This window comes from Rhinolophus sinicus, linkage group LG02 (genome assembly GCF_036562045.2).
Source record: "Rhinolophus sinicus isolate RSC01 linkage group LG02, ASM3656204v1, whole genome shotgun sequence".
Lineage (NCBI taxonomy): Eukaryota > Metazoa > Chordata > Mammalia > Chiroptera > Rhinolophidae > Rhinolophus > Rhinolophus sinicus.
The window spans coordinates 145,120,792-145,146,405 of record NC_133752.1 but is presented as its reverse complement, the minus strand read 5'-3'; the positions used below and the strand labels follow the sequence as shown (position 1 = coordinate 145,146,405).

The window sequence follows — 25,614 nt, the reverse complement described above, 5'->3', positions numbered from 1 at the left end:
TCCATTCAATACTCTAACCAGAGTTCTTTAATCTTTTCAATTCCGGTGAGTTTCACATTCACGTTTCACTTAAGCATCCTACTCCCCCGTCATTCCCAACTTTTATCACCCTGAAAATTTCTACCTCCGAGATCCGATATTCTTATCAGACCACATTTTCTTTACACAATATTCTAGGTATAAACGATTAGAATAAGTCCTTTCACCACTACCCCCAAAATCTCACCCCACTTCCCAGAAACAACCACTAAAAGACATTTTGCATATATCCCATTCACTTTCTATCCACTCCATGTACATATAATGTACATTCCTGTTTTTTAAAAACCTCAGGGGGGAGCATCTGAGATCTTGCTACCAGGCATCTGTCATCAGTTTGGGCTCAAACTCATTAAAAACTTAAAAAAAAGGAAAAGAAAAACCTCAATGGAAGCACCTTACAAATCTTCTGTTTTGGAGAACTGTACCATCAGCACATTTACTAAAGTTTACTGATCATGATTACACATTATGCCATAGAATGTGTAATAACTTATTTAATGGTTATTTCGACAGTGCCAAATGGTTTTTACATGCAATACTGAATGAAAAAAGATCTTGTACACATAATTGTGTACATCATCTAGTACTTTTTTTATATTCCTAGAAATAAAATGTTGGCTTAAAATTGTTCATTTAAATGAGATTCTGCCAAATGGCCTTCTAAAACCATCTTGCTAATTTACCAGGTCCCCAGAATCCTTGCCAAAACCTTTTTTAAAAATGTGGACAGTATTAAATGAATGAAATCACTTCATTGAATGAATTTGCATTTCCCTAATTTCTAAGATGGAATACTTTCATGTTTATCGGTCATTTGTATTTCTTCAGTGAATTCCTGTCCTTACCTTTCGCTTCTTTTTCCCCCACTATTGGCTTGTCAGTGATTAAGTGCTCTTCAAATGCTTTTAAAACATGTTAATATTTTCTTGTCACGTTATCTTTTAAACCTAATGGTATCTTTTGATCTATGTAATGTTTAGTGTCAGATTTGTTAACTTCTCCTTTGTAGCGTCTAGATTTTGTATCATGCTTGGCTTTCCCATCATTAGGTAAGAATTTGATTAATGAACTCCCCCCCCCCCCCCCATGAGTGAGCCAGGAACCACCTGCATCAGAATCATGGAAATCTGCCTGTCCACTTACCCACTAGGGTAATCACTAGCCGGATGAAGTTATTTCAATTTCGTAAAACTGAATCAAAATTCAGTTTCTGTTAGTTGCTCTACCCACATTTCAGATCAACAGCTTTTTTTTTGGTAAGAGTTTATTGGGGAAGGAGAACAGGACTTTATTGGGGGACAGTGTGTACTTCCAGGACTTTTTTTTCTAAGTCAAGTTGTTGTCCTTTCAGTCTTAGTTGTGGAGGGCACAGCTCAGCTCCACGTCCAGTTGCCCTTGTTAGTTGCAGGGGTCGCAGCCCACCATCCCTCGTGGGAGTCGAACCAGCAACCTGTGGTTGAGAGGACACGCTCCAAACAACCGAGCCATCCGGGAGCTCAGTGGCAGCTCAGCTCAAGGTGCCCTGTTCAATTTTTTTAGTTGCAGGGGGCGCTGCCCACCACACCTTGTGGGACTCGAGGAATTGAACTGGCAACCTTGTGGTTGAGAGCCCACTGGCCCATATGGGAATCGAACCGGCAGCCTTCGGAGTTAGGAGCATGGAGCTCTAACCGCCTGAGCCATCGGGCTGGCCTCCTCAACAGCTCTTATGTGGCCAGTAGCTACTTTATCAGACAATGGATAGATTTCCTTCATCACAAAGGGCAGAACTGGTATCTGAAGACGGACTGATTCAGAATCTGTATTTTAGATCTGAAACAGTGGTTATCAAACTTTGGCATGCATCAAATTCCCAGAGGGCTTAAAACATGAGTGGACTCCACCCTCGAGTTTCTGATTGAGTAGAGCTGTTTGGGGCCCTGGAATTTATATTTCTAGGAAGTTCATAGGTGGGATTGATGGCTGCTAGTCTGGGGACCACACTTCAGAGATAAACATCAATTAAATCGCAAATTCCTGAGCTCCAAATGCATCTACTGAAAAGCCTCTCTCAGGGTTGGGACTTATGAATCCACATTATCAGAGCCCCATGATCTTGGCTCCTTTCCTATGGCTCATCTTGAACCACTGGGTTCAAGATGAGCCATAGGAAAGGAGCCAAGAGGCTAATTAGTTCTGAGAATGGTTGAGGGAAAGGTATACTTCCCATGGAAACTTAGTTGTAGTGGAAGCAGCTTTCCAGGTCTCACTCGAACTGTTTCCCCGAAAATAAGACCTAGCCGGATCGATCATCAGCTCTAATGCCTCTTTTGGAGCAAAAATTAATCCAAAAGACGCATGCATTAGAGCTGATGGGGGACATCCCGCTAGGTCTTACTTTCGGGGAAACATGGTACAAAAAGTTTTTTCAGTTTTCAGCGACTATAAAACTGGACAATCCCAACTTGGAGAAGGATGTGGGATCTCATTGTTACCCAGCCCTTCGATCCTCCCTTAAAGCCCCTCAATAAAATGGTTTGATCCCCGGCCCCCAAAACAGTTTTTCAAGAGAATAAAACTAAAAACAGAACGGTTTTTGAGTTATTCAAGTTTCTGCATGAAGCTAAAAACTATACTACTTAATCAGTCATAACTGATACCATTGGCATGCTTCAAAGAAAGGAGACCAAGTTTAAAATAATTTTTTAAAAGTACAGAAGTTCAAACATACCTCCCAATGTGGAAAAAAAACTAGGGCTTTGAGGAAATTGCATTCCCTTAACAGGACTAGAACCCAAGTTACTTCTGTAACATAACAGAGCTGAATATCAAATGTTGTTATGCCCAGGGCCCCTGAAAAATTAGGAAGATTTTCTAGTTGTAGCATTTCAAGGATGTGGTTTTGAACATCATTCTGAACAGTCATATAACTAATGGGAAAGAAAAAAGGTTTTCCCTTCTAAATCCCCATAATACCCTACGCACATTTATTACTGTACTTCCCACTACCAAATTTTGTCCAATGTTTGTCCCCCCAACTAGCCTGTGAGCTCCTTTAGCACAGCAATTACCTGAAGGATTAATCTTTGTATCCCCAGCCATTAACACTGCCTGTAACACAGGTCCTTAATGTCTGACATTAGAAAGTGCTGAAATATGAAGCAGTTCGCTATGACAAATATACTTCAGAAGCTGAAGGGAATAAAAAAACTGCCAAAATGCAGAAGCTCAAAGATTTAGAGGAGGACAACACATTTAGTTTTATTTCAGTCAAATCACAACACTTTCTTTTCCAACTGCTGAAAAGTGCATCTACAATTTTCTATTACAGATCCACTTTTTAAAGGTTTCCTGTGACATTACAGCAAGCCTATTTTTTTCATAGAAATAATCCAAATTCTTCCTCAAGTAAAAATAACTCCATTCCAGTAAATGGTAATACATGAAATTACAGTAAACCAGACACTTAAAAGGACAGCCAAGAAGTCTTCCAACAGTTTATTAGAAAGAATGTAGACATTAAAAAAAAATTCCCACTGTCATGAACATAAATTGAGGTTTTCAGCCTGGTACAAGCTGAATCAAAAAAATAAAAAATCCAATAGTGTATTAACATTTTTATCACTCATTTGCCATACTGACAGTGCAAATACAAATTTGGTCTAAATGTACAGACTCTCAAGCAACAATGTACAGCCTTTCCTCGTCCTCCATGCTAAGAGATGTAAAAGGTTAAGGGTCAAACAATACCAAATGTACAGGCTTCAAAAACCATCTAAATTAGGGCATTCACTAGTTTTAGCTAAGATACATCTGGAACACTGACAAGTGATCACTTATGTACAATAATGTGAAGTAAATTTTTTTAAAAATAAAACTTTAGTGGAACAATCCTGAAGAATATACCAGAGGAACAACGGGTTACCAGTTTAAGGTATCAACCAATTTGTTTTGGCCAGTTTGAGTCCATGTTCTAAAACCTAAAACTTAAGTTATCTTTCTGTAAGCCAAGAGCTGTCTATTATGTCAGTATCTATGTTATGAAGTAAAGGAGACTCAGGTGAAATGTTTTTATTTATCACAATTGCTGTATCAATTGTCTATGACCTCAACAGTGTCATGGAAATCTGGGAAATGTTCATGCATAAGGTGACTTAAAATTGCTTCCTTAACTGACTTAAAATTGCCCCATACAATGGTACATATCAACCCTTAGTGAAGCCTTTAAGAAAACAAACAGGTTGAAAAATGGGTTAAAGGAGGCAAATACAGCATCTGCCTTTAGAGCTATCAATTCAGGAATTCTCTCAAATTCTGAAATCTTGCAGAGAAGTTATTTTTCTTTCTCAAAATCTGGTGACGACAACATTCCTTACTCCAGGTCTGGCATTTCTGAAAGGATTTTTAAAAGATTAGTATGAATTACAAGGAAATAATCTATCAACTTCAAAGTCTTACAGAAAAAGCAGCCAGCAACAGAGCCAGTTTCTTAGAGAATTGGTTGTCTCTTTATGAATCTGAATCTTGAATCATTTAAATTTCTGCTTTGGGTATTTATTAGAGACCATAAAGAAATAATCATTTTTCTTCTAAGAATTGTAAAGAAGTTAACTTCTGCTTTGAGAATTGGTCTTTGATGTGAAATATCACTATGTAATACATATTTTTTACAAACACACTTACTTTCATCATCACTGTCTTGTGAATCCTGCAGAAGGGGAAATAAAAAACAGTTACCAAGTTGACTAAGTATTCCTCTGCAAATTAAACAGTTTGCCTTAAAAAGCTGATGCACTGTACTTTTCACTAAAGTAGCAAAGACATACGGTTATATCAAGCTTATGAATATCATCAATTGACTTTACAGTAAATTTACTTAGGACGAACATATGTACTGCTGAGGAAGGTGTGCCTTTGGCAGGAACTGTGCCGCCCTTCAAATTCCCCCCTATCAACCAGACTGACTCATGGTATGAAATAACTTCTCTTCTCTCGACATTCAATAAAAGAGAAAAAATGACTCAACTAGACCCTGGGCTGATAGAAGACAATGAATTCTAATCATAGCTGTTGAATTGTCTAAGTATTTTCCAAACTGTATTAAACAACTTTCTGAAAGATGTTTAACAGGATGCCAGAGGGGGGCATGTTGAGAAGAGCGGTCCAGTATATCCTTTGTAGATTCACAGCATCCATCTGTTTACTATTATCTCTGACCAATCCTGCCGTGGAAACTATTTAACTTTCTTTGTCAAAATAATTCCTAAACTAACTCTTAAAATTGAGTAAGACACATGATGTCTCTATGTAATGATTCTTTTGAGATCTGATCTCTTTAAAAATGGTCCACAGGATACCAGTTCCCTAGTAGGTATCCATCCCTCAAAAATAAGCACATTTAAACAATTATTTTTCACCCCTTTAGAGAAAAAAAGTATCGAGAAGCGGCAAAAAAAGCAAATATTGAATCTATATCAAACCTGTCAAATACATTGTTTCTTATTATTTAAGTAAACAGAAAAGAATTGATAGACTTACATCATCTGCTCCATCTACTTCTGGTAAATCTACATCCTCATCACCACCCATGTTGTTCATCATCTATTTGAAGTGTAAAAATTAGTTTTAAAAATGATGTTAAATTAAGCCCTAATTATTAGGTTGCACGCTCCAGAACAAACTTTATATCTGCCATAGATTTCCACCAATAAAAAAAAAGCAAACAGTAAGTAGCTTCCTTTCTGAAAAAGGTAAATCATAGATAATTACATAAAATCCTGAAAACTTGTAGGGAAGAAGTTAAAACTAAGTTATTGAAAAAAAAAAAAAAAAAAAAAAAGTGAAGTTACTGAAATTCATCCAGCAAGGTATGTATGACGTAGAAACTAAACACCCAAATCCCGAATAGCAGTTACCACTGATTAAAAAAAAGAATGGGGTTCATTTGTAGTTGTCAAGTTCTATATTCTGAGCTAACTGGCATGTGTATTATAGTATTCTCATTACAGTTTTAATTATTGTGAAGAACAGATAAAGTCCTTCGGAATAGTTTGTATAAAAGACCTGAACACAGGCAGACGAGTGGCTCAGTTGGTTAGAGCACGAGCTCTGGGCAAAGGGGCTGCTGGATCAATTCCCACATGGGCCAGCTGGCGCCCTCCGCAACTAAAATGAAGTCAATAAGCTCAGCTCCCGGGTGGACAGATAGCTCAGTTGGTTGGAGCGTGGGCTCTCAACAACAAGGTTGTAGGTTGGACTCCTTGACTCCCACAAGGGAGGTGGGCTCCTTCCCCTGCAACTAACAATGGCAACTGGACCTCGACCTGAGCTGAACAACTAAGATTGAAACGACAACAGACAACAACTTGACTAAGAAAAGTCCCGGAAGTACACACTGTTCCCCAATAAAGTCCTGTTCCCCTTCCCCAGTAAAATCTTTAAAAAAAAAGACCTGAACACATTGAATCAAAGACTAAACAGTGGTTAACTAAGTTAAAAACATAAACACAATACTTGAAAAAAAGGTACACACCGTGGAAAATAACCATGTATATATAAATACCCTTGTATATTTACAATAAACTGGGACTAACAGAACATACTTACTTGAAGTACCAATTTCCTACATTTAGTTGTTTCTAATCATAAAGCAAGTAGTGTATTATTTAAGGAGGTACGAATAGCCAAAGATGAAATTATTATCAGATGGGGAAGGTTACAACTTTTCTGTGATGTTTAAATTTTTAAAACTTTATAGTATTTATACAACCATGCGTAACTTTGTAAACAAAAATCAAAGACTTCAAAAATATATGCTTACTTGGACTTTAGACACCTAGTCAAGTCTCTTGGTATAAAAATTCTGACCAATCTAGTCTTGAATGACATGAATAGTAAAATTTCCCTACATCTGAATGCCATGTCAAACACCTTGGTCAGGCTTCTTTGAGGAGCAAAATGCTCAAAATATGCCAAGCACAATTTAAGTGCTGAGGATACAGCACTTAATAGAAATAGAACTGAAGGACCGGCCCACTGGCTCAGGTGGTTGGAACTGCCATGCTCCTAACGCAGAGGTCGCCAGTTTGATTCCCACAAAGGCCAGTGAGCTGCGCCCTCTACAGCTAAGATTGTGAACAACGGCTCTCCCTGGAACTGGGCTGCGGTGAGTCGGCATGGGCTGCTCTGTGCAGCCATGAGCAGCCGGTGGCCAGCGTGGGCTACTGAGAGCGGCCGGCCAACAACTGGCAACTGACTGCCTCACCTGGGGGGAGTGCAAGGCTCATAATACCAGCGTGGGCCAGGGAGCTGTGTCCTACACAACTAGACTGAGAAACAACGGCTTGGACCAGAGGGGGGCTGGGGGAGGTAGAAGAAGGAGGGAAAAATAGAACTGAATATATTCAAAAGCTATAAGCTATGGAGAAGGTAAAACAAAAAGACAAAGCAACAAAGACAGCAATTAATGTTATATTGGATAGAGAAAGGCAGTGAAAAAGAACACTGTTAAGAAGTTGGGAAAACTCACATAATGGTGGCACTAATTGATACGGGTAAGAAATAGCACAGTTGAGGAGAATCACATGAATCCTTCCCTCCTGCTTTTGAAATTAAGGTGCCAGAGTCATGTGAGGAGAGATGTTAAATGCGCAGTTGATACACGAAGCTGGAAACACACTCCTTTTAACTCTTGTTTTCAAAAAAGAAATATAAACAGTCTAGTCAGTTTTTCAAATTGCAATGAGAAATGTATTTCATGGGCATATCTTCAACCTACACCTAATGTCCTCTTCTCTGATTAGTTTTACTGCAGTACTTTTGATAAGGTCTAGTCTACCTAAAGTGACATCTATGATTTGTTTGGCCATGGCAATATGTATTTGGGAAACATCTTGGAAAAACAGACTTACTTAAACCCGTTCCTTGACTTGGCAAAATAAAATATCCCTATATAACACTCATTGCGCACATCTGGTCATGATTCTTTAAGAGTTTATTATATTCACATTATACGGCTCCAAAATGCAAGCCAATTACTGTATTTCGTGCTCCTAAAAAATCTGTTCCAATGCTGGAATAAAAACTAGCTGTGTTACACTGATTGACTGAATGGTTTATTTTTTGTCTTTATACATAAACTTCAGAGCTTAACATGAATTTTTTAAAAACCATACAAAAATGCTAAATTTCAGGATTAAATGACTATTGTAAGATCTTTTTAGTATATGTGCTGCCGAAACGAGCACTATTGTTAAGATCTTATTTGAGGACAGCCGGTTGGCTCGGTTAGTGTGCAGTGCTTATAACACCTAGGTCACCGGTTCAATTCCCACATGGGCCAGTGAGCTGTGCCCTCCACAACTAGACTGAAAACAATGACTTGACTTGGAGCTAATGGGTCCTAGAAAAACACACTGTTCTCCAACAACAAAAAACAAAACGAAAAAAACCCCACAAACAAAACAAAAAACTCCAAAACAAACAAATGAAACAAAAAACTCAAAAACAACCAGAGACCTTATTCGGTTTTTACTGCAAAATGGCCTTCAAAGTAAAGCGATGCGTATCTTAAATACTACTATATGCTTTAAAAGCAAATTAAACTGATTACATAGAAACAACTGGGAGGGCGACAGAAGAATGCATTTTAAAGAACTTACCTCAGAAAAACGATCAAAATTGGACATGTCCTCATCTGAATCATCTTCCCAGTCTTTCCAATTATTGAAGTCCACACTAAGCCAATTAAGCTACAGAGCAATAAAAACACCATCCTATGATTAGGTTAACTTGCACTCATTGGTGTGTACTTTTAGACTGGCTTTTTTCTTTTTTAAAACTGGGCTCATACCCACTAGGAATTAGCACACAAAAAAGAATAGACTAAAAAAATCAGAGTTTAGTCAAATGCAGTAATGAAGCTTCTTTCACAGTTATTAAACAAACCTACTTTTTAAAAGCAACAACAAAAATTCACTGGTAGGAACTATGCTAAGATATCTGATTAACTTCCTTTGTTCAGTGGCACAAAAATATGCTCCTGGGTGGTATGTGAATAACTTATGAAGGCTCACAAATGCAAAAGATTCTACACATCAACTAGTGGCTGATCTTGTTCTGACCACACTTGGCTTTAAGTTAAAACTAAAAATTAATAAATCTCAAAGTAGAGAAAAACATGGTCTATGAAACAAAAACATTATGTTCCTCATACCAAACAAATGCATTTTTTGTTACTTAAAGTAAAAAAAAACTTTCGAAGAATGAAAAAGAAACCTACCTTTGCCCTTTCTTTTGTTAACCTTGGCCATGACTGGCCAGATTCTCCTTTTCGTAAACAACATAAAATTGATCTATCCGTTCTTTTATGCTTGGAATCCTAAAAACAAAAACAAAAGCTGTATCACACCAGTTATCTCTCCAGTATCACTGTAAGATATCAAGTAGCTTGTCATTCCTCATGTCTCCTTTCTAACTTCTTTCCCTCAGCTCTGAAAGACACATCCCCTAACTACTGAGAATTTCATAAGCTATCCAACTGCAAAAAAGATCATTTTTTCTACCCTGGACAAGGTGAATAGAATAAAACTTTTTAAAAAATTAAGTAAATATGATACAATCATAGAACAGTTTAAAGATTCTATACTTCGGTAAGACAAGCCTCAAGAGTATCAACCTGAGTCCAAACAGTGACGGTAAAAGCAGTATGCAGAAGGGGGAAAATATTCCAAAATACAAACATACCTAGGTAGCCCTGTCAACTATTAAGAAAAATAGAATTAGTGCTCACTGCTAAAAAGAGTACTTGAAGTATGTCTCTTTCCTCATGATTTAAAAGCAGGATTAAAGCATCAAGACTACTTACATTTGGATCAATACAGTGAAAAAGATCAATTTCATTTAAATGTTTAAAATTATCACTTCCTCCAAGACAACTGTATAAAAAAAATAAAGAAAAAAAAATGAGTCTCTTCAAGAGGTAAAGATTAGTATAGTAACTCAATGAAAACACAAAACAACAAGCCAAAGTTATTCAGTTGTCTGAAAAAACTTTTTACCCAATGATGTAAAATGGAAATTTACCTGAATGTAAGTTTGGATTTTTCAAAATTTACATTTACATCTTTACTGTCTTCAACACAAAATTCAATGAAGACATAGTCCCTTCGATCGTACCACTTTGCAGAAGCAGGCTGCCTACAAAGAGATAAAATTAGACAAAGTTAAGCTGGAATTCATTAACTAAATATTTACACAATCTCCAAAGTTTAGCATAAGTAACATATTTCGCTATTCCATTAGAGCATTGATTATTTTATGACAGTTTACCACAATTTCTAACAGAAACTACATTTTTATCCTAACAGCTACATTTCAAATTAAAACACAATGATACTGATTTTGTACTAAAAAGGATTTAAAAATAAAACAATGTTCAGTAGAGTTAACCAATTATGTAGTCGTGTCAAAATTTATGTACCATTCCCATAAAGCTCTGCTCCTAGAATTCAACTTCACGGAATTAAAAAATGAGACAGACTAATCCACTGTCAAGTGAAATATAGTATTCATCATTTTTACTTAAAATGCTAGGAGCCATGGGGAGAACTTAAAAGTATGAGACAGACAGTATTTGTCCTCAAAAAATATTCTCACCTGCAGTTTGTTTCTGACTATGTAAAGCAACCTTTGTTTTTTTCCTGAGCAAAAACTTTAACAAACTTTTGATTCTAAATGACATTAGGTAACAGCCTCGTTGTTTATTTACACGTCTCCAATATATGCTATACTAGAAGCAACCTACTTGCTTTTTCCTTATTATTCATCTGTTTCTATTGCTTGCAATATAGTATTATCCATCTTCATAGTGTCAGCTGTCTAGAGCTTTCTACCCATCTGTTAGAATATGGCTAAAAAACTGTTAGAAGCAAATACAGTCAAATGTGGTTGATTAACAGCTGAAAGATTATATGCAGTAAATACTTAAAAATTTTTCTTCCTAATCTTTAGCCAAGTTACTTAAATATCTGCATATGCATAATTCCTAGAGGAATTCACACGCACATAAATTAGCTGCATTTGCCTCTGAAGAATGAATCGGAAAGACAGTAAGGGAAAGAAAGAACCACGTCATTCTCAAATGTTTCAATTATTTTTTAAAATTAAGCATGTGATGTTTTGACAATCTTAATTAGTTATTGGCTATATAGAAATTCTTTGTATTTTTGTAATGCTTCTGTAAACTCAAGATTTCAAAATAAAAGTTTGAAAATATTAATTATATGTTCAAACACTACTCATAAATTAACTCAACTGAAAAAATTGTTTTGTTTCCAAGCTCTGAAATTCCCAACCCAGAAGTAGCAGTTTATAAAGTCCCTTCTATAAATAAAAGTTGCAACCAACTATTCATTTTTATACAACTGTTAAACTTGACCACTGTACTCTGGAACATTGATATTGTATCTGAAGTAGGTTAAAAATTATAGATGGCAGTATCCAATGTCTAAATACCAGCGTATCTGCAAGGGTAACGCTATTTCTTTAGGCATCCATTGGCGGATTCAAACCAAAAAACCAGATTTTAAAAATTCCTCTGAAAAAGACATTTAAACCAAACTTCTGTGGACTAAGGAATCACAACTTCTATTAGCATGTTAATATAGCTAACAAATAATTTAGTTTTATGAATAGGTCATAATCCCAGTAGGCCACACATTATTTCTACTAATTTTCTTGCCCTAACGGTATTTTCAATATGTGCTAACATGTTTTGTCTTTTATAGAAAATACCTGCTAACTCAGTAATTAAAACTTCAAATGACTAGGTTCATAGATTTTCAAACTGAAGTGACCGCATAGTCCTATTATTAAAAAGGACCAATGATAACAATCTGCAGCAACTAACACTCCAGTGCCAAAATACTATTTCTAACTAAGAAACCAAGATTCCTACAGAGAAATGGCTGACCTTAGGCCTGAGGAGGGAAACACTGACACCCCGTGCAAATGGGACTAGTAAGGACAATGAGGTCAAAACAGGAGGCAATGATCAAGGTCTCGCACCTTGGCCAATGACAATTTGAGCATCAGAAAGACTGACTGCAAATTGATTCAAATACAGTAAATATAAAAACTGAGTTTATAGTGATTAAAAAAATATGTAAGGGGCGGTAGGTTGGCTCAGTGGTTAGAGCGCAGCGCTCATAACACCAAGTCGTTGGTTTGATTCCCACGTGGACCTGTCAGAAACAACAGCTTGAGCTTGGAGCTGAGCCGCCTATAGGCAGCCGGTTTCCTCAGTGGTTAGAGCGCAGTGCTCATTAACACCAAGGTAGCCAGTTCGATTCCCACATGGGCCCAGTGAGCTGCGCCCTCCACAACTAGATTGAAAACAAGGACTTGACATGGAGCTGATGGGTCCTGGAAAAACACATGGTTCCCCAATATCCCCCAATAAAAATTTAGAAAAGAAAAAAAATATGTATACAAGACAAACTACCTACAATTCTTGATCACTGAAAGATGCTACAGCCCCAATTCTTTACAAATTGGTAACTAAAGAGCCAGGCATTTTTCCTTCCTTCCCTTTATGAACCTTCATTTATGGTAACTAAATAGGACCAGTTTATGAAGGAAACTTCTGTACAGAATTCCAGCTTTGGTGTAAGTGGGAAAAGTCACTAGTCTGCAGCCTTAAACTGATGTGGCAGTGATCATAATGGATGAAATAATTAACAATGACAAGATGAACAGTTGATGAAAAGAACTTACGATCTTAACATCACTTAAAATGGGACAGCTCAACATATCTCCTAATCTGATGCAACATGATACATTCCACAGTAAACTTAATTCCAATCTACAGGAAATATGAGAAGGGACAAGTTAAATAACACAAGAAAACAAATCCAGAGTACTGTTTCTTAGATCAATGGTGTAAAGAGGAGGGAAGAACCACTCTAGATTAAAAGATTTACGAGTTATCAAACAAGTGCAATTTGTGGACTTGGTCTGCCATCTTGATTCAAATAAACTAAACATAAAAAAAGATTACTGAAACAGTGGAGATATGGATATGGACAGAATATTAGATGATATGGAAATTACTGTTAGCTGTTAGGTGTGAAAGACACTTTTTATTTTTAAAATGTCCATTTGAGATGAAAACTGAGGTATATGGGGTTTGCTTTAAAATAAGCAGGAAAGGAAAAAAGGGACAAAGGATAAAGCAATGTGGCAAATGGCTGCTAAGAGCTGAATCTGGATGATGGGTAGATGGAGACCTATTATGTTCGTAATACTTTTTAAAAAATGGTATTAAATGATTTTGGCATGAATGCTTTCTTGCTTTGGAGCAATCCAGTCTAATTATGAAATTACATTATTTAAAAATTTTAAAAGCAAGAAAATCAATCTTTTCCATTCAATTAAAACACAAAAGAAAATGAAGATTGCAATAGTAATTATAGCTCACAAAATCTGGCTGTAATTGTCCAATCATTTATTCTACAATTTCGAAAATTGTTGCTTTGGTCAACAGCACTTCCTAGTAGCCATAGGTATCCAGATTGTAAATGTTCCCTATTTTTAAAGAATTGTATCTGGGATTAACTTCAAAATAAAATCCTCTGGGGAAAAGGGGAGGGAGTAGACAAAAAAATAATGACCCTGTGCTGATACTGGTTGAAGCTGAATAATGGGTACATGAGGATTCATTGTAGTATTCTATTTTTTTGTGTGTTTGAAAAAAATACATCATAAAGCTAAAATAATTAACTGGGTTAATGAGAAGATTCTTCTCCCAATCCATTTTACAAATGGCTATTTCAATAAACTCTGGTAAATGCTTTCGTAGCTACATTTAACAATATAATCTGAAGATACTTAACAGAGTACTGTTTACCTTGAAAACAGTTACATATTAAGAGCCTAGTAATGGTGGAGGAGCACATTTATGGTGACCTGGTTATTACAATGGCTCTATCAAAAACCAAGTATATAAGCTCTTCAGTTTCTGTCCATATTAAGGACAATGAAACCAGGGGAGAATCTTTTTCCTTTCTTCAAATTCATATTAAGTATTTCCTCAAATTCACATTAAGTAACCCAGGGTTACATCATTGCTATGGGCTGAATTGTGTCCCTCACCAAATTCATGTTCAAGTCCTAAACTCATAGCACTTCAGAATGTGACTGTATTTGGAGAGTCTGTCTTTAAAAAGGTAATTAAGATAAAATGAGGTCTTAGGGTAGGCCATAATCCAATATGACTGGTGGCCTTACAAGAGAGCAAGACACAATTACAGAGGAAAGACCCTGTAAAGACACAAGAGAAGACTGCCATCTACAAGCTAAGGAAAGCCAAGGAGTGAGGCCTCAGAAGGAAACCAACCCTGCTGATACCTTAATCTCTGATTAACACCCTCCAGAATTGTGAAGAAATAAACTTCTGTTTAAATCACCCAGTCTCTGGTACTTTGTATGGCAGCCTTGGCAAACTAATACAATGACTTCCCAAATTAAATGATCTAAACTTAGGTTGGCCCAGGAGCCAAAAATGGTTTTTCTATTTTTTAAAGAGTAGAAACAAGAATGGGACAGAAATATTTGTGGCCCACACCACCTAATATTTACTAGGAGATCCTGATCTAAACCATCGAAAATATGAGGGGCCCTACACAACCTAAACCAATAACAAACATATATTCACTAACTTGAAAGGGAAATCAAGAATCTATGAAATCCCTTTTTGTCTTCAATGAAGATCACAACACTCCTTTTTCTCCTATTAACTCAAAGAGGGACTGATTTTACTTTAGCTCCTAAACTAATTACCATTGGATTTATCCCTAACTGTATATTAACATTGGCAAAATTCTTAACTACTGTGCCAGTCTGTTAATTCATTTTAGTAGTAACATACCTATAGATGCAAAAACTCTTTTCACCTCAGCATATTACGTAAATAATCTACTACTTAAAATACCAAAAAAATTAAAAAAAATAAAACCCACAGTGGGACATTCCAAGCTCTTCTGACAAGAACTTCAAAGCTCCACATTAGGGCTATGTCAATTCAAGCAATTAAATTTTGCATAACCTAAAAAGTCTCCTCTATAGTTCGGACTAAAATTTCTTAGTTTGTCTTAAAAGAACAGAATGGAAACCATGTGTTCCCAAACACTATTTTTAATATGCTAGTATCTGGTGGGCTTTAATTCTAATTTGTAGAAAATTACAGGCACCACTCACTTTAAAAAATGGATGCACCAGTGCAGTGGTCTGAATGCATCACCCCAAAATTTGTATGTTGAAATCCTAATGCTCAATGTTATGGTATTAGAAGGCAGGATCTTTGGGAGGTGCTTGGTTATGAGTGGAGCCCTTATGAATAAGATTAGTGCCTTATAAAAGAGATTCCAGAAGAGATCCTTAGCCCCTTTTCACTGCTGAAAGGACACAGCAAAAAGCTATGAATCAGGAAGAGGGCCCCTTCACCAGAAGGTGACCATGCGGTGCCTAGATCTTGCACCTCCAGCCTCCAGAACAGTGACCAGTAAATATATTTCTGCTGTTTATAAATCACCCAGTCTGTGGTAGTTTGTTACAGCAACACAAAAAACTAAGACAACCAGCAAAGCTAAATGGAAAAAATTTGCTAAGGAAAATTTCCCAGTTACTGCAATTCTTTTGACAGTTTACTATGTGCAAGGCATACTGAATTATAAAAGACAAAACACCTCCAGCCTTTTATGAACTGGTAGAACAGGCACACTACACATAATTTGAGGTACGTTCATAAAGCTTAAGTTTGAAAAACCAAGTTAGGGATAGGTCACAGATGTCCCTGAAGACAATGTAAAGAAGGTTATTTTGTCACTGGGTAGTTAAAAAAGCAGTATTAATTACAGTACCATGTTTCTCCAAAAATAAGACCTAGCCAGACCATCAGCTCTAATGCGTCTTTTGGAGCAAAAATTAATATAAAACCCGGTCTTATTTTACTATAAGACTGGGTCTTATATAAGAAAACACGGTATCATCCCTTTAGAACTTTTGAAATTTCAGAGGGGGGGCGGGAGAATTCCATATATAATAGAATTCTACAGCACATGACTTGTCTTTATAAACAACACTACGGTCAAAGCTCCAACATCTTTATTTTCTTTTTTCTCAGAAATCCCAAAGTTCAAAAGTTTTTAAGCAGATACTCCAGACCATCACATAGCAAACACGAAAAATCTTAAAGTTCATACATGAGAATTTAGTGAAACAAAAAATTACTAGTATTCAAGTGAGAGGCCTACAAATCTTAGCCAATACACAATTCTAAATGTGGCTACCTGAAGTATATCGTTTAGATCGACATCATGGGAGATACATACATACATACATATATATAGATAGAAAAATATATAGATCTATCTGTATATCTCATTCCCTAGAATTCCACATTATTTTGGTATATTTCCCCCAGAAATCTTTAATGTCTGTCATGGCTTCAATCAGATCGGTTCCTTTATTATAAAGTTTCTATCATACGAAATGTGACAAACCATTGTTAATATTTGAATTCTTACTCTAACCCATTGGAGAAAAAAAGGATAATATCATTTGGTCACAAAATATTAGGCTCTTCAACACATACAATGACTGGAGAAAATAGCAATAATGACCATTTAATAAAAATGTTCTACTTCTGTAAAAGTATGTAAGGGACTGCAAAATGTGATACAAGGATGTGATAATTAACAATAATCTTTATGATAAAACAGGCAAATGTTTTAAAATCTATTAAGTTTTATCTTCAATCAACAGCCTCATATAGAAATTAAGCAGAAAAAAGTGGGAAAAAGGGATTAATTTTGACTGAAAAATCAACTTCTTTAGATTTTAAAAAAATTGGTGGTGGTGGGTAGAATTAGTTAAAGGGAAACCTATGGCAATCATCCACAGGTAAGAGAAAGTTCTGACTGAAACATAACCAATAAACTAAATATTCCCACAATAATTCCCAAAATAAAGGGTTCACAAATTAAATGTACTTTGAGGGTATATCCTGATAATGGTGGTTCTTTTCCAGATTTCCCAAAATATATCAAAGCCTCAATAGAATATAAAATTAGACATTTGATTTATAGATGGCACTCACCAAATTTATCTTTCAACTACTGCCCACCAAGCTATATGAGATATATTTACTGTGACTGAAGATGTCATATAGCAGAATACAGGACCAGTAGAAGACCCCAGTTAGTCCAACCCTCACCGTAGTCAAGCACCTCATGTGTTCTTTATAGCTAAAATTCATTTCGTCTTAATGTTATTCAATAAACAAATGTTTATTGTGTTTATTGAACATGGTGCTAGGAATTGTTCTGGAGCTACAGCCGTCAACAAAAGACAAAAATCCCTGCCCTTAGGAAGCTCACAGTTAGATGAAATCTAGGCCCAAAATCTAAGAAACATGAGGGTAATGGAATCAAGTCCATTACTAGCTATGGTTTATCTTTCTTAATGTATAAATAGGTGGGACATCATAAGATAGCATCCTTTGGTTGTTAGTACTTTGAAAGGTAACATCTACATTGTGTATTTAAACTTGTAAGATGTTGGAGAACATTAAGATATTCTGTAATAGTATACAACCTCAGATACTTTATTTGGAAGTAATTAATGAGTGTCCTCTTAAGAGTTTCTTCGTAATGGAGCATTATTTGTCTAAATTAAAAGATCACTTTGAATTCTAAAATAAAATAGAAATCAGAAGACTAGTCTATTACTATAGCTTAATAAGGGAGTAAATTTCTTCTAGGTTTAGAAAGAAGCTAAATGTAATACTATTAAGTGAAAAGCTTCTTCAAGACTAGATTCACTAATAGTTTATACATCCCAGAGCATCTTTAAATATCAAGAAGGGTTATAGAAAAATAAAACTCATTAAAACCAATAAAAAAAAGTTAGCAGTAAAAAAAGATGTTATAAAGTTCAGAATTACTGATTTTTAAAACTAAATTTGTCAACTGGGTTGATTTGCAAAAGATAATTAAGAAACTGGTATATCTATTTCAATTTGTACTAAGTGAGAAACGATATGGAAACATGAACATTTTGCTATAGAAAGGGAAAAAGTGGTTCTAGGTTCATAGGCTGAGCTGTTTTTCCTTAAATATTATCAAAAGCCCCGCCTACAAATGTCTAAAACCAAACTCTCTCATACACATATTCTTTGCTCAGAGAAACCCCAAGATATGCTTCTCATAGTTTCAGATCTTCTGTATTATGTAAAACTTTCTGGAAAGGTGACCTAAATACACTCATGCTAGCCCTGTGGTTCCCAAATGACGTGCCAAGGTGCATGAGGGCACCACTACACAGGAACCTACAGGGCAGCCACAGAATAATTTGTTTGTTTCTTCTCTTTTTTATGTTAGTTCTTTCTTTTTTGAGAATATTTTCAACTTGAGAGGAATTCAGTGATACTCAACTTCCATCAAGATACCAAGTGGTTCAGTTTCAACTGTACGTTGCTCTACATGCCTCGCCATTAGATTGTATCTTTGCAAAGTGTATCTTTGCAAAGCTGGCTTTTTGGTGGATGCTATAACTAAACCAAAAAAACGGGAAACAGGAAATGAGATGCAACTATCAAGGTATAAGAAGTTATGTAGTGCCCCAAAAGCATACTATGATTATACAATAAACTACATTTTTCTTTCAATTTATGTGTATTCATTTTTCAGAGTTACTAGGCTGTTAAGACGAACTCAAGTTGTTTGGACCCAACTACCTAATAAACAGAAATGCTAGGTTACTCCTTTTGGCCATGCAGCACCATAAAAAACAAACAAACAAACACACCAAAAAACTACCGTGTTTCCCCGAAAATAAGACCTAGCCGTACAAATCAGCTCTAATGTGTCTTTTGGGGCAAAAATTAATATAAGACCCAGTTTTATATAATACTATATAAGACCCGGTATAATATAACATAACATGACCGGGTCTTAATAAGACTGGGTCTTATATTAATTTTTGCCCCAAAAGACACATTAGAGCTGATTGTCCGGCTAGGTCTTATTTTCGGGGAAACACGGTACAAAGATACCAAGGCGCGAACAAAGAATGTTTGTGAATCTGGGAGCTAGTGCCTTTATTTGGTAATTCCCACTCTAAAATAGTAAGAGTGAAAGCTGTTCTTAAAAATAACACCACCCCCCCAAAACTTAGTGCTTTTCTTCTCTGAGCTTCCCAGGTTCCCACTTTTGTGCACACATCCTTTTAATATTCCCCAAAGCAGGTAAAATAATTTTTCTTCATATAAATTTAGACTCAAACAAGATCGATCTCTCACTGCCTCCACTACAAATTTCAGAGCCTTAGGGCTCTATTACAGTACTTCAAGAAGTGGCGGGGGGGGGGGGGGGGGGGGGGGAAGAGGAAGGGTGTTAGCTGAGTTGGTTAGAGCACGGTGCTAATAACACCAAGGTTGATGGTTCGATCCTCAGATGGGCCACTGTGAGCTGCACCCTCCTTAAAAAAATAATAAAATTGCATTAAAAAAAATTGGCACAGGTTTTAACAGAAGCAGTGATTTAGATTATATAATAAAACTGAACTACAGAGACGTGGTTATTTGTCTGGAGATAAAAGGACCACCTGAAAAATTACTCTCCCTTTTTTCGTAAATTAGGAAAAAAATTAGCCTTCTGTCACAAATGCTTGGTTCTAACCCTTGGTTCCAATTCTATTTGGGACAGCTCCTTATATTAATTAGCACTGCATGAACTGCTATTTGAAGAACCAGATCCCAGAATAATATTTTTAAATATTTAAACACTTATGACTTAGATTCTTTCAGTACACAAGGGTAATTAAACATGCTGAGTTGGAAAGGGCCCTGATATAAACATGTATTAGCAATAAAGTATGGCTACATGTGAAGAAGATCAATTATTGCACAGAAAATCCATAACAGCACATTTTATTTGGCTTTGGAATACAACACGGGGGAGAATGTATTGCTCAAGATAAGGCTGAAAGTTATTGCCATTTTCCTGAAAAATCAAAAGTTCAACGATGTCCTGAAAAAGTATGGAAGTCAGTCTATCATTGCCAATCTATACAGTAAATAAAAAGTTTACTATAACAAAGTTTGTATTTTTGTAGCAAAATATACTAGATACAACAACTCTCAACTTAGGAACTCAGGTAAAACACCAATCTAAAGCATTTAAGAGCTAGGTTGATTCTAAACAGTTGATACTATAAAGGTATTTTTCCCCTGAAAAGTGACAATTACTAACCACCTAAGACCCCCAAATTATATAGCTTCTAGAAGATTTTAAAATCGAGAAAATACAATTAAACAGGAGAATCTTAATTAACAATACCAGTACACACTGGTCTGCACTCAAGTGATTTGTCCATTCCAGTTTCTACTGCATTCTAGTTAAAGTCTAACTAAGCACAGAAAGAAAAAAAGTAAATCCAGTTGCCAAGTTACAGTGGTTAGGAAATCAACACTTAACAAAGGCCATCATCAGTTACTCTTCCTTAACTTACAGAAATTAACTATCTAGCACATGTTCACTATTACAAATTGTTTTGGAGGCTAAAGACTGATTTTATTTTGGGGTCTCAATCTTATAAAGTGGAGTGACAGCAAAGGAAGAAAGATTTTAACCAATGTTAAACAGTCACAGTATGTTTCTGGACAATTTTTTAAGTACCAGACACCAGAAAGAATGACTTCAAATAGCTCAAAATTCATGAAACATTTTTCTTTGTATCTATTGTTTATGGGTCCAACTTAGAATTAGAACCAACAAGAATTAAAAAAAAAAAAAAAGTAGTGCAGTCGTCCTGCGCTCCACCCCCCCAGGGGCTTTGGCTGGGCTCCTCTTAAATGGGCAAAGGGAGGTCCTAAAATCCCAGCCCTCTCCAAGGTAGGTGGGTGAGAGATTGATGGCTTTTATGTAAACTACTAGACAAAACTTTAAAAATTTGATTAAAAGAAACTTACCTACGAAATCACTACTAAAGAGAATTCAATAAGAAAAAAACAGACCCTAAAACCCTTAATATATCCAGCATAAAAGTCTCTCTCCACATCTAAAAAAAATTTTACAGCAGATATCAACAAAATGATTATCAGACCATTATCAGACAGATTCTTCCTAGGACTGGATGACCCATTAAATGTTTTTTTGCAACTAAGCAACTGACTCATAATATTCACCTTGTAAATTCATTCAAGTCATTATTAGTTCAGTAAGATCCCCTAAAGAATTTGCAAGGTGACATATACTGAGTATTTTAAAGAGGATGAAATTATCTGGCCTCTTCAAAACACTAATTTTGAAGTAGCCGCTTATAAACTACATAGAAGGCTTTTTGGTATTGGTTGTTACACTTTTAATCCACTTACATAACGTGTCTTACCTACTTTATTTTATATGATCTCCAGAAAATTTCTATTTCAAACCATACTAAATATGGTATTTCTTTGTGAAAAGATGTATTTGGCTACATTAGTCTATTAAAAGTTGGTAATGCTCTGAGTATTCATTTTGTACTCATATATTTTAAGATAGACAATCCTGCTACATTAGTTAGAAGAGATTTCAAAGGGAAAAACAAAAACTATTTTACATAGATCAAAATCTATTAGATACCACTTTTAGAGGGGGAAATCCTTCCAAAATTCTAATATATCCCCTTTACAGTAATACATGCGTTCTTCTAGACGCTTGTTCTACGACATCAACTCAGAGTGTATCCTTTCCATTTAAAATTCTAGCCCAATATACTCACCGTCAGTTATTATTTTAAGTAAAATTGAAAGTGCATTACTTTTTATGGGAATAAAAATTGTTCCCCTTCTATTGCTCTCCGTTAAAAAGGAGAGCAGTTAAAAAACAAACAAACAAAAAAAACCCCAAACCTATAAAACCTGCAGTTCTCACATCTGAAAAGATAAAAACTTTTCCTAAGAATGTGAAAGCCCGGAAGCGGCAGTGCCAAGAATTCCTCCTCGGTTAAAATCACCAAGGTTTTCCTATACCATAAAAAAGAATCTTTAGTTACCCCCACGTAAACAGATTTAAGCGCTTTAAAACAAGGCAGTTATATTCCTATTCCATCCTTAAATTAAGAAAGGATCATGAAACGTCGCACAAAGTTTAACACACAACACTGAAAAATGTCCACAACTATCCTTCGACTCGACACGTGCAGAACTACCTGTTCTATGGTAACTCCTCGCTGCCAGGGACACGACTGAGTTTTGGCAACCTTCACTCTCTTCGAGAGACCGGAGTTAGGAGGAGGCCAGGAAAGCCCCCCCACTCGCGAAATCACGGCACCCGTGAGAAATAAGTTGTGGTGATGATTTGGCCTCCCTCCGGTTGCCTAGCAGTCCCTTGTCGCTCACGGTGGAGGGCCGCGTGGTGCTCTACAAGGAGCACCACCGGCCTCGGGTAGCACCCACCACAGGTGCACTTGGCCCAGGACGGGCGTCTGAGAGCGGCAGAACCAGAACGCCCAAGAAACGAAGTAGCAATCCAAGACGGTCCACGCCTCCAGGGCGCCGCATGGCCAAACGCTCACAGGAGATTAAGGCCTAAAGCTAAGTTCCGGAGAGTTAGGAGTGACCCGAACAGCCCAGGGAGAAAAAGTGGGATTTCCGGCATGGGGAAGCTGAAGGACGGTTTAGAGGTGGGGGAAGCGGACATCTGGTGGAAAAATGTCCTCCACCCGCCAACGGTAACCGGAAAAAGGATACTGGACCTCCCACCACTAGGCAAGAACGACTGCCACCACGGAGGGGAGAAAGCTGAGGGGCCGAAAGCGGGGGAGGAGAGGGGGCGCTTTCCGGCAACCCCCAGCGTGGCCTCGGCCTCCCTCTGGGGCGACCATCCCTTGGCGGGTGTCGCACTCACATCGTGAACGGGGCAGGGGGACGGGTAAACGGGTGGGCGGGCCTCTCCGGTGGCAGCTGCTGGGCAATCGACTCTTCTCCGGTGGCGACTCCGGCGTTTTCTCCCCGGTGCGGCCTCTTCTCGCTTCTCTCAGACGACGGCGGCGGCGGGTTCGACCTGGGTCCCCAGAATGCACCGCGCGGACAGAGCGGCTCCTCCGGTCGGGGAGAAGAGGAAAGTGTAGGAAAAGGGACGCGAGGACGGAGAATGAACGTGCGTGCGTGCGAACGAGGGCTGGTGAGGCCGGGCGGCGGCTGGTGACGCAGCAAAATGCCCGGGCCTTGCCGCCGCGCCTGCGCACTCTTTGTTTTCAGGCTCCGGCCCGGCTTTCTAGAGATATCTACGGAAAGGGCGGGGCCTCCCAGCGCGTTCGCGATCCTTCCCGGCGCAGGCCCCGCCCATCGCCCCCGCCCTCCGGCCTGACTTGTTCCCGCCTCTCCTCCCGCGTTCCCTTCTCGCGGTAGAAAACCGTTGGCCACCTAACTGCCTTGCCACGCGCGTTGGGCCGTCTACCCGGGAGACGGATGCGTTGACAGCGGGAGGAAGGTTGAGGTGGAGGGACGCACGGAGGCGGGAGGCTTGGAAAGTGAAATGGGGGATTGGTTACTGTGGAGGGAATCCATCAACTCGCTAAGGATACGTCCACCGCATAAAGATTTGAAAAGAGCGCCTTTCGCTGGTTATATTTGCGGAAAAGGGCTAACTTCAGAATCGAGGACCTTGGTCCACTTCGCCATTTTTCTGAAGATTGGAGACCCTGTTCAGGGGCAACAGAAATTTGAGGCCTTTGAGGAAGAACGTTTGCCATTGGGGGCGGGCATTTGCCCCTGCTTTGAGAGATTAGTACTGTAGGTGAGACAGGAAGGTTATTAAAGTGGAGAGCTAAGGTTTGTGGGAATGGACTAGAACAGTCGTGGCTCCAGGCACATCAGTTGGGGAAGAGTGTTCCCTATCTGTTTTCAACCGATCTCTCGAACTGCAGCTTTGTGCAGGGCAATGGAAGATAATAACCAAGAATCAGCAGTACATGCTTACTCCAGAAGGCCGCGTTTAACAATGGAGTAAGGGAGAAATACAATGCATCGCTAGGTAGAATACAAAGGAGGTTTATGGAAAGTGCTATAAGACGTTTTGGAGAGAGTGGGGGTTTCATATTAAACATTAAGCGCTTAGTGTCCTGGGTGGCGGGTTAGAGCACAGTGCTCTTAAGGATGCGGGTTGGATCCCCGCATGGGCCACCTGTGAGCTGCGTGCCCTCCACAGCTATATTGAAATAACTACGTAATTTGGAGCTAATGGATCCTGGAAAAACACACTTAAAATAAACTTTTAAAAAAGGATTTAGTGTCTATGCTGTGCAAGGCAGGTATCGGGAACAACTGGACCCTGTGCCCAAATCCTGTTAAAATGGAAAGTTAAATCCCAGCTCTCAAATAGTGATTCTAAGGAGCCTACTGCCTGTTAGGGGAAATAAAATACACAAATCAGGATAATGGAAGTACAAAAAGTAATGGGAGAATGAAAGGAGGAGAGGTCGTAAGGAGGAGATGTCGATATTGACGGGAACAATTAGGACAGGCCTCCTGAAGAAAAATTACCCAAAATATGGAAATAGGCAAGGAATAGAGGGATGACCTCTCAGTTCATACAGGGATATGGTGTAAACTGCTTGCCCAATGATTAGTCTCTAGGAGGGAGATACCTGTGTTTGACTTTGCTATTCAATACATGATTGGAGCTTAAATATTAATGAAGTTACTTGTTAAGTTGTAGACTTCTGACTGACAGAAAAGCTAACCCCAAAGTTACGGGTTTGTTGCTCTGTAAGGCAATCAGTTTTGTTTAACTTGTTACCTTATTCTATTTATTTTTATGCCTATAAATACCTACTTCCTTAAAAGCTCCTGGAACCAGCTCTACCATCTTACTGGTTCTGTCAATAAGTTAAATGTCTGGCTCACATTAATTTTATATTTGTGGGAGAATCATGTTTTAAATTTTTTTTTATAAACTATTTTGTTATTTAAGATTTTATTGGGGCAAGGGAACAGGACTTTATTGGGGGACAGTGTGTACTTCCAGGACTTTTTTCCAAGTCAAGTTGTCCTTTCAATCTTAGTTGTGGAGGGTGCCATTCAGCTTCAAGTTGTCCTTTCAGTCTTAGTTGTGGAGGGCGCAGCTCAGCTCCAGGTCCAGCTGCTGTTGCTAGCCGCAGGGGGTGCAGCCCACCATCCCTTGCGGGAGTCGAGGAATCGAAATGGCAACCTTGTGGTTGAGAGCCCACTGGCCCATGTGGGAATCGAACCGGCAGCCTTCAGAGTTAGGAGCATAGAGCTCTAACCGCCTGAGCCACCAGGCTTGCCCTAAAATTTTTTGAAAATTCTACTTTGACACCTCATAGAGGTGACAGCAGGAATGAGTGGGAGTAGTACATTCCAGGCAGGTGTCTTGATAGGTGTGGAGATAGAAACAAGTATTGGAGGTGCCAAAAGAATGTATACAAATGGACACTTCGGTCAACATTGCTCAAGCAGTAGTTCGCTGTAATCAGAAATGTCTGGACACTGATGGTAAGCATTTTCAACACTTCTTGTAATTGCAGAAGTCA

At 37.9% G+C, this 25,614-nt stretch overlaps 1 protein-coding gene across 1 annotated transcript; it reads right to left on the bottom strand.

The window, feature by feature from the left end:
- Positions 1-3,504: 3,504 nt before the first annotated feature.
- Positions 3,505-23,303, bottom strand: PTGES3 (prostaglandin E synthase 3). Its single transcript, XM_019742414.2, has 8 exons — positions 22,968-23,303; positions 10,105-10,218; positions 9,887-9,956; positions 9,302-9,400; positions 8,682-8,771; positions 5,560-5,622; positions 4,705-4,729; positions 3,505-4,413 (listed from the first exon to the last, which is right to left on the bottom strand). Coding segments are annotated over exons 1-8 (483 nt in total). The 5' UTR covers positions 22,970-23,303; the 3' UTR covers positions 3,505-4,393.
- Between the last annotated feature and the right edge of the window lie 2,311 nt (positions 23,304-25,614).

Coding starts and splice junctions, on each gene's coding strand:
- PTGES3 (XM_019742414.2), bottom strand. Junction 9,401..9,886: donor TTCACTGTATTGATCCAAAT/GTAAGTAGTCTT, acceptor TTTTGTTTTTAG/GATTCCAAGCATAAAAGAAC. Junction 4,414..4,704: donor ACAAGACAGTGATGATGAAA/GTAAGTGTGTTT, acceptor AAATCCTTTCAG/AAATGCCAGACCTGGAGTAA.